At 34.8% G+C, this 10,154-nt stretch overlaps 1 protein-coding gene across 11 annotated transcripts in view; it reads left to right on the top strand.

The window, feature by feature from the left end:
- The first annotated feature begins 130 nt into the window (after positions 1-130).
- The window catches only part of LOC122569976 (aryl hydrocarbon receptor nuclear translocator homolog), a 46,771-nt gene continuing 36,747 nt past the window's right edge, over positions 131-10,154 (top strand). For 2 of the 11 annotated variants that reach the window (XM_043731722.1, XM_043731719.1), the window contains exons 1-2: positions 132-364; positions 1,212-1,262. In XM_043731722.1, coding sequence (XP_043587657.1) covers positions 1,225-1,262 — 38 coding nt within the window. In that variant the 5' untranslated portion in view covers positions 132-364; positions 1,212-1,224. Of the gene's footprint in view, positions 365-1,198; positions 1,263-4,091; positions 8,399-10,154 lie in introns of those variants that run through there. The other 9 variants (XM_043731720.1, XM_043731716.1, XM_043731717.1 and 6 more) reach the window with 8 other exon arrangements.

Below are 10,154 nucleotides of genomic sequence, written 5' to 3'. Positions count from 1 at the left end.
TAATCTAGAAGCTTGAATATAAAACAAAAAAACTAATATTTATTAATTATTTACATATACATATGTATATACATATTTCGACGCAGAACGTTTTCACGAATTGGCCGACAGATTGCGCTGCGGTCGATGTAATTTCACTTCTCGTGGTTGAAGGCTTCAGGAAAAATAAAATTCCGAGTAAAACTTCAAAATGGCGCGACTGCTGAGTGTAAACACCCAGTTTTGATGTTAAGTAAAGTGAATTAATCGCGAGGTGTTCGCGTGAAAGTTCAATCGACTGTTACATCCTTTTTGTGTTTCACGGTGTAACGATCAAATTTTACCTGAATGTTCACTGTATCCACGATCGCCCATTCCATACCAGGTAAGTATCGAAATTGTTTGACATTGAAAGTATTTTCTCATTTCATCCAATTTAACCTACTCGCGAATATCTTATTAAAAAGTTTTTTAGAAAACTTATTTTTTCTTGCGAACAGTGTTTATGTTGAAATTTTGACAAATTCAGAGGAATTGTAAAGTGATGATGTCCAAACGAATTTTAGAACATCTTTCCCTAAGTGGGACGTTTTTCTATCATAAGATGCAAATTATTTTCTGTGTGATTTACCATGCTTAACATGCAAATCTGTTGCTCTAGTATAGTGCGAACGTCTATTTTCTTTAGCCTATCTTTAAGTAATGATTTTGGTGATAGAGCGCGTATGGACCTATATGTGAAGTTTTGATGCACAAAAATGAAGCTTGGTTAGAAATGGGTGAAAGTTTCTGTAATTTTGTTAATCTGTCTTGATAGTAACACACATAGGTACATTTATATAAGTATTATAATTTGTAGACAGCGAATGTTTATATACATTCATATACTTGCAACTGTGGATAAATGCAACGTTGGAGATCTATCTCATTCTTTATTACAGTTTATATATTTTTATATATAATGTGCAACCTGTAGATTCTTACATATATAAATTTTTCATAAATGCATATACATTCACAATTTAATAATCGTTGTTAAAATTTGAGCGATAAAATACCAAAGGAAACAGTATATACATGTAGTAATATATATATTTATTTGAATGATATTACATTCGTAATACTTTATCAAAGCAATTTATATATTATTTCGTGTAAAATGAATATAAAAAATACTTATAGAATACTAATATCATGACAAGATCTTTACTATTTGTAGTTGTTTTAGGAAGTGACCCGAACAAGATGACGCAGAAGCGTTGTGCTGGCATGTCACATGTTGGGTAAGTCCTAATGAAATTATTATTTTTTTATTTACCACAATTGCACTTATCAAATACTATTACATACTATTCAAATTACCTTTCACATTTTCTAATTAGTTAAGTTTTATGTTGTTGCGTAATTTTTTATTCAAAATTATTTTTTTGATTTATTACAACTTAAATACATAATATTATTAATTATTATTATCGAAATTAATTCTACATTTTTCAATTAATCAAGCACAAACCTCTTGTCTAATTTTCATTCCCAATCTTGCTTACTTATCACGGTTCTAGTAATCAAATATCACTAATTATTCTTATTACTTTTATTGTCATTACTATATTATTACTGTGTTTTAAATTGTCTTCTATATTTTTTAATTAATCGAGTCTCCGTTTTTTATCAAATTTTAATTGAAAAAAAAAATTAAAGAATGATAAATAAAAATCTGGGATTCTTAAATATTGATTTATTCTAATTTAATCTAATTTTATTTGTATTAAAAATATTCTAGAATTTTTTATTTCTTAGAAAATATTTTATAGGAAGGTTTTGTTACTAATGTTTTATTTTTAACAGATAGTGTAATATTTTTGTCGACATACATTGTGAATTGAGGAATTTTTGAGTCGTTCTCGATTAACACGATTCCCAGAAGTATTACAGTGACGACAATGAGCCCGGCTGCGATGCCTGGCACAATGGTAGGCGATTTTCTGGGTTGTCGATGCCCGCTAATATTCGTTCGTACAAGCGGTTGCGACATCGCGCTAGAAACATTTCGTTATCGTAAGTGTTGCATACCTTTACCTCCGTTGTAAACGGTTCTCGAACGTTACAACGCCTTGAAATGGCTCTTTGAACTGGGCATTTGCACGTTAATCGTCTATAAACGATCAGTAGATAAGCTTCTTGTTCATTGAAGCGGTAAATTTCTTCAAAGATGAAAAAGATACTGTGAATAATTACTAGAAACTCAGAATTTTAGTGATACTAATGAAATTCAGTATTGATTTTTTAATATAAATATTAATTGTTAATAATTTATTTTGTTTTATTAAAATTATATACAATTTTAGATAATTTCTTCAAAATTCTGAAATTTTATTTATTGTAATTTATTCCAATTTAAGTTTGCAAAATTAAAAAATTTCCCTTTTCTGGATTTCTTTCCTAAAGCTTTAAGACTTTGCCTGGAATTTCAAAATTTTGATTTATCTTAATTTAATATAATATTATTTGAATTTAAAAAATTCTAGAATTTTTAAATATCTATATCTTTTTAAGTTTCTGCGATATTAAAGCAAGATTTCCTGATTTGTTGAAATGACATAGGAAATTAGTATCCCGTGATTAATTTTATATCCTAGAAATTTTTAAAAATAAAAATTAATTAGGAATGCGTTATAGCCGTTTCAGCCGTCCAATCGTTCCAACACAAAAAGAATGCAAGCTGTAATTTTTTATGTTTATACAAAGTTTATTATGTAGAGGATGGTTGGTCGTGCCGTTTAAATGACGAGATTACTCGATATTGAAACCGTCAAATATATTTTAAAATAATTAATAAATACAGAGAATGTTCGCTAAGACGCTCGGTACTAACTGATTCGTTAAACACTGTGTATTGATCGCTAATAAAATCGCTCGAGACTGAGACTGAAAAAACTGGTCACCTTGCGTTCCTTTATTTATACTGGTCCGGGGAGTGCCGGAAAATTTAAATTCGACCTTTTTGGCGGTTGCACGTAGCGGCGACATAGTTTCGCCCGGAGTTTATTTATTATTTTATTATGTATGTCCTAATGATGTTGATAATCCGAGGTAAAACAACAACATGATTCGAATTGTCCTCTAGCTCATGTGCCGCTACAGTTATTTTTCTTGGGAAAAGGAAGTTATGCAAAGAAAAATAAAAATGTAATACCGCTTAAATCACAAATCACTTATAAAGAAAATCATACCGATATTATATAAATGTCTATTACATAAAATATACATTATCTGAAACGATAACTACAGCAATGATTCGATGTAATAACTTACTTCCTTCGGTGGCTCTCATTAGCCTGTCTCCTTTTATTCTAATAATTCGTTTCATCTGTCTAATAAGTAACACAATAGGCAAACAAAGTTTCCTATTAGAATGTTGCTATCTGCCGTCTTGGTAGAATTGGAAACTACAAGTTTTCGTTTCTTTTCATTTGCTTGTCCAAGTTTCACTTGGTGGACAGGTAGATCGAGTGAGAAGATCAAGGAAATTCTTCCGAAAGAAAATCACGGGCATTGCAAATCTTTCACAGAGGAGAGATACGCGCAGAACCTCTGAATCTTCTATGGAATTTCATGAGACAATCGTAGGAGTTCCAAGTATGCGACATTACACAAAAATTTCAAATCCTTTGCAAATCAAAATGCATTACGAAAGCACTAAATTATCTAATGAATCTTTCCAGGAGAATTCAAAAATAATGAGAGAAATTCACGAAAAAGATTCTACAAAAGCTCCTAGGAGAAGCTAAAAACAAAGAAGATACCAAACATTTTACTTCCTCCAGAATAGTCTTCGAAATCTTCTAAAAAAAAAAAAGGTTCCACCTTCTCCGCAAACACCATCGTTCAAACTGTTCTCCATTGCGACTTCACACCGGCAGGAGCGATCCTGATCCTGGTCGTCCTCCTCGTGAGCATGTAGCGTGCGGAACGAGGACGATGCATCCCGGTTAAAAGTCATGCTTTACACAGTGGCTGTGTTCCGCGGCTCTCTGGTGGGAGAAGTGATAGTCCTTACCGGGGTATAGCACAGCGGCACATTATGCGGCTATGGTGGAATCAGTCACTGGCGAGTTGTGGGTGGTGACTAGTCGGCGACCCATCCGTCCGAGTAGGAACGTGCTTCCGCGTTTTCGTTCCTTTCGTTTCGTTTCGTCTCAACCGGACCGAAAATCGCGATCAAAAACATCGATCCGTCGATCGATCGTCTCAAGTTACTCTCGAGCACGTGCCGTCGCGTTGCCTCGCTTCTTTCACCAGAGTATCTTCCTTCACCGTTATTTCGAATCGTTTCATGGTTTTGGACGTCCGGACGAAATACAATATACGTAAATATATAAACTAAACATTTCTTTTCAATTATGGAAGATTGTTCATCGATGGTGAAAGTGCGACGGTGAGGTTGTAATCGTGGCGGGATTAATTATGAGAAAGGTTTGGACGGCTTGGATTTGAACTTTTGCAACTTGATGGAGGTTTGGAGATTTCGTGAGTCGTGGGGTTGTCGCAGGTGCATTTGAATATGTGAGGATTCTTTCGTGGCAGACTTGTGCCTTGTTTGGGTTTGGTGAAGCTGAGCATTCTGATGGGATTGAGATTTGTATTTTGTGTGAAATATTCGCGAGTTAGTGCTGTTGATCGAGAAGATTCCTCGAACAGGCAAACGTACTCTCTTTGATGAACATTATCTAAAAGTAAAGTGCAACAATAAAACTTTGTTATTTACGTTTGGAATAAGACCGATCGAGAAGATTCTTCGAGCAAGATGGAAAAATATTTCCTTTGGTGAAGAAGGCTCTATTATTTGCATTTACTGGAAGAAGTAATATTACCCTGATTACTGGAACTAATCTCGCAAAGTGTTTAGCCGATTGTCATATGACAAAGCTGCAGTTGAATTTCTGTTTCAAAAATCGAACCACGATCTATCGAGAAGAAGTCGAGCCAGGTCTCCACATCGGTTCTAATGGAGCCAGCAACGAGATTCAAGGGTCAATGGTGTAGATTACTTGGTTCTCACGACGTTCGAGTGAAAATATTTTGTCTGCAAAATGACGCCAAAGTTGCCAATATTGAACAATCTTCGTTCCATCGAGTTGCCTTTTATTCTCATCGAAGCTTCTTGTAATCGTGCCAGAAATTGGATCTTTACTGAACTTTAACTGAAAACTGAATCAATGTTCTGAATATTCCAGTTAAAAATCCAAACTTTGCAATTTTTATGCAAATTTTTACAGAAATCTGTCTATTCTCAAAATATTCCTTGTTGAAATAGCAACTTTGGATTACGGTTTCCAAATAGATATCAAGTTACTAGAAAAGCTGAAAAGATAGCGTTGTCCGAACACTCGAAATAGTTAAAAAATCATCGACTCAACATTTTATGGAAATGACTGTTTATCACTGAAATATCCATTGTGGAAGTGCAACGCCGAATTAATATCCAAGTATAATTAATAATAATATAATCATTATCGCAAAAGTAGAGATTTTGAATATTTTGAAAAATAGCTGAGGTTTTCCAGCTCGAGGATTGAATAAAATCCATCAAATATTCCAGATACTGTTATAGAGCTATGTACTCAACTTTTCACAGAAGTAACCATCTCTTGTTAGAATATTTCTCATTAAGAATGCAACTTTGAACAAGTCAATGTCTAATTACACTTAGTTACAGAAAAATCTGAAGATTTGAACAATCCTGAAGAATGAGACTTTTCGCAACAACATCGAGCAAAACAGTCATTGCATTATCGAAGAAATATTTATGACTGGAAATTCAACTTTGAAAAGTTGCTTAAAATTACAGAGAAGTCGAAGGCTCAGAGTATCTTGAAAAACAGAACAAATAATAAGTTTGAAATATCCACGATAGTATTGCTGGAAAAGCTGGAATAAAGGTTGGAGGAGACACGGATAATTCCTGCGCGCGTCACCCATAAATACCTGTTGGATCTCTGGAAAAAAGTCACTGGGGATATCTACGAGCAACAGGCCTGGAATATCTGGCAGAGACAGGCCCGCCGCGTCGTTGTGAACCGGGTGTAAAGTATCAAAGATTCGTCGAGCATAGATCTCTGCTAGAACCAGATGACGAGAAGATAACCCTGGCCAAGGTGAACGAACGGTCTCCACTTTTCCCATTCGAATCTTTCAATCCAATACGAATTACACATCAATGGAATTGCCATAAAGATGATCATTGAATTCTTACCAATGAAACTGTTATAAAAATCATAAAATAAAATTATTTTATCAAAAGTATGACGCAGTAGAAAGGATTTTCTAGTTTGAAAATTGAAGTCACCAATGAAATTCCTTTGAAAATCGTCGAATAGAGTCACAAAGGAATTCTGTTCTTGGAAAAATCTCTTGTTGCAAAAATCATAAAATAAAGTTACGAAAATTTGATACAGCAAGAAACATTGGAAGATTCAGAGATGAAAGTCGTAAAGGTGGTAAAATAAAATTGCAATAACTCGACATACCGGTAAAGATATTTTTTGTTTTTTGTTGAGAAGCTTCTGTGAGAACCATAAAACAAAACTATATGAAATAGTTATAAGAAAAGGAATTTTTTTCTTGGAAAACTCGTCGATGGAGCTTCTCCAATAAGTCGTGTAACTATAAAAATAAAATTAAGTGAAACTTCACATAGTAAGAAGGATATTTTTGAAAAACTGTACAAAATAACGTGTGATGATTTTAGATTGCAAGAAGTTGGAAAGAATTATAATGAAAGAAGTTTGTAAGAAGATTGTCGATGAGAAGGGCATGCGTTTCGAGTTGAAGCTGAGAGTAGACTAGCTTTGGACTGTAAGAGAAGAGTGGAAGATCCAGGTAATCCCTGTGGACACTTCCTGTGCAATCTGTGGGCCATCTTGAGATTTCGCGATAACCGGAGGAATACATGGAGTAAAATTTCTTTTAAACTGACCACGTAGAATCTCGTACTGAGATTAGAGGTAGCAAGATGATGAACTGATTTAAGAACCTTTATGAACAATTTCAGTCTACTGTACGTGGTTGTGAGATTCAGCTGTGACAACTGACTTTTCATAATTTGATCGAGGATTCAGGGATATTGTCTTGAGGATTCCAACGCAACAGATGATTGAGAAATATATGTAGGTTCTAGAACTTTGTAAGCAAGATTATCGCTGATGTCAGATAGAAACTTTCAGTAAAAGCTCAGCATAAATCCATGATTAATGAACACTCTATGAATAATCCAGAAATGAGTCTGATGTCTGTAGTCTTTGTAGAAGCCGAAAGAAATATTTCAGAATTAACACGGTAACGCCAAATCTCTGGATAACAGAAAAATGCTGTGACTTCAGCATTCCCAAGACTCAGAATAACAATTACCAATCAGCTTACATCTAATTCAACTTCAAGATCTTCGATCAACAAAAATTTTCCACAGGAAGATTTCCAAGATAAGCAAGTAATAAACGTTCGACGCTAAAACAGCCACAGAAAAGTCTTTAATAATTAACTAAAATTTATTACCAAAACCACATAGTACGCCGAAGGAATTTAAAATAGCGAGAAAGTTTTATCACTGTTAAGACTGTGAAGAAATCTTTATTATTATTCAAAGACTTAGTGCTCGAAATGAATATTTAACAACTTCTACATGAAGTAAACGAAATAGAATTTCGCTATCCAACACAGTAAACTCTAAAGCCATGAAACACTGACGAATGAAATATCATCGTTCGATAATTATACCGTTCAAAATGAATATTTAATATTTATCACACCAATTAAATGAACTGATACTCCGCTATCCAATACAGTAAACTCTAAAAGCATAAAATAGTGGTAAATTTAAAAAACATGTTTATCGTCGTTCAGTAACTCGGTGCTCAAGATGAATACTTAATATTCATTATACGAATTAAACGAACTAAATAATTCTGCTACTTTAATATAACCCCAACTCTGAAAACTTAAAATAGTGGCAAGTTAAACCAATTTTTATCATCGTTTTATGTGGATATCTAATACGGAGGATGAATATCTAATACTCTTTATATGAACTAAATGAAGTAACATTTTCTGGGAGGTGTTCGGTACGAGCTTTCGGTGTTGATTACAGTGGCAAAAAGGCCGACAAAATAGAGTACCCTGGTGGTAGCGGTATGTATGGGGGCGGGACGGGTGGAGGCGGGTATGGGGTAGGTTTGGGCCCAGGAGCGGGTCCATCGCATTACATACCCTCCGCCACGTCCGTCGGCTACCAATTGCCGCCCCCGCCGCCTCCGCCGGCGTGTCCCAGCGCCGGAGGTCAGCTGCTCTCTTACGGGCCTAACCTGTCGCCCCATCATATGCAACAGACCCATGGGGACGCGCAACAGTCGAAAAGAAGGAGGTAACTTGTGTATTTCGATTTTTTTCTTACATTCCTTTGGGGCGCCGGATTTTAATTCTGCTACGATCCTCGAATTTTAATGCTCGAGTCTCTATCATGTTAGCGACGAAAAGCATTTGTAGTGTTTTAAGAAAATGTTCGACGTAAAATCGAGACGAAGAAACGTACCAGTGACGGTTGTTTCTCGGATTTTAATCGAATTTGAAATATTTGTTAATATTAAGAAACAACATCGGATCGGAAATGATGGGAAGAACGTGGTTGAGTTAAGACGAGTATGAGAAGGGCTTGAGAATGTTGAAGATTAGCTATCGAGCGGAAAACAAATTTTAATGTGTTTAATGTGTTGTAGTTTGGCTTTTAACTCGTTTGTAATTAAAAGAGATCAGAGATATTCTTGATGGATACGTGGCTTGATTTTTCGGACAAAATGAAGTTAATATTTTCAGTTACGTAGGTTAATTCTTTGGGTATTTAGAATTTTCGTTGAAGAAATAGGCTGTTTTCTTAAAAAAAGAAACCGCGCAGTTCGGCGTAATCGATATAGAATAGTTATAATTAGCACGAGAAGATGGCCAAGTGAATTCTTGACCCATATGCTCATGAAGCTGCCTTGGTCTGGTCTTCTCTTTGATTAAAAAGATGCGGCCTTACAAAAAGGAACGCAGCATCTTTCCTTTAAACAAAGAACTTGCATCGTGTTACAATATCATTATGTGAATCACTTCCACCATATACTTCAACTCATGATTTGCTTACTAACACTCTAATTTCCAATACTTTGATATGCCGTCTGTAGAAAGATTTAGAAAAATCAATCGAATACATAATCGCTAAATCCCCTTGACTTTTTGCGATTGAATTTTTCTTTTTCCTATGGCGAAAAAAGACGACGATTAATTATATCATTCTAACAGGAAGAATAGGGATTCACAATTGTTACTAACGAGTTGTTTCACGGTAATGAGGTGTTATTAGAATAAAATAAAATAATACTTAAGAGTATTTATGTAGCTATTGACCATTCGGCAGTATAATAAAATGAAGAATTTAGAACGAACAATTTTGAAAATAATTATACATCTCTTTATCCTCAAGATTTCTTGTATTTCTAATATTAGGGAAAATAAATTACAAAATTCAAATAATTACAAGTAATATTACAACGCATTAAATCTCAACTCCATAGAAACTTCTATTCCGCTAATTCTATCGGAAATTCCAACAAGAAACGACTGCATTCTCAGATCTCTTAACAACTCATTCCTTTTTCTATCTGTTTAGTTTATCTCTCCTCAAATCGTTCTCGATAGAAAACACGTGGTCAAGTCAGTACCAGGACATGAATTCTAAATTGTAAATGACTATTCTGCATGTTTAACGAAGGAAATAAAGTAAAGAAGGAGGGAAAAAAAATGAGATCCGAAAGGACAAGAGAGATTGGCAAAAGAATTCCAAGCTATGCTGCGTCGTGTTCGATCTAGTTTCACGTTGAAATCGTGACCGTTGTTCTCGCAATTGCTTATTGAAATTGAGAGAGGCAAGCGTGTGTTAGCGGTCATGGATTCGCTATTCCCTTAAATCAATAGCCCACGGGGGATACTTCTGCGGTTACCGTTCGGGAATTTCTTCTATCAGACCATTACCGTGTCGATTTATGCCAGATAGATCGGACAATGAGGATTATCGCGAAAGTAATCCGGATTTCTAACTGAACCACTTCGGGGATTACTCTACGTGTGTCCTTTCAGCGAAT

Source organism: Bombus pyrosoma, linkage group LG8 (genome assembly GCF_014825855.1).
Source record: "Bombus pyrosoma isolate SC7728 linkage group LG8, ASM1482585v1, whole genome shotgun sequence".
Taxonomy (NCBI): domain Eukaryota; kingdom Metazoa; phylum Arthropoda; class Insecta; order Hymenoptera; family Apidae; genus Bombus; species Bombus pyrosoma.
This window is presented reverse-complemented; position numbering and strand designations above follow the sequence as displayed.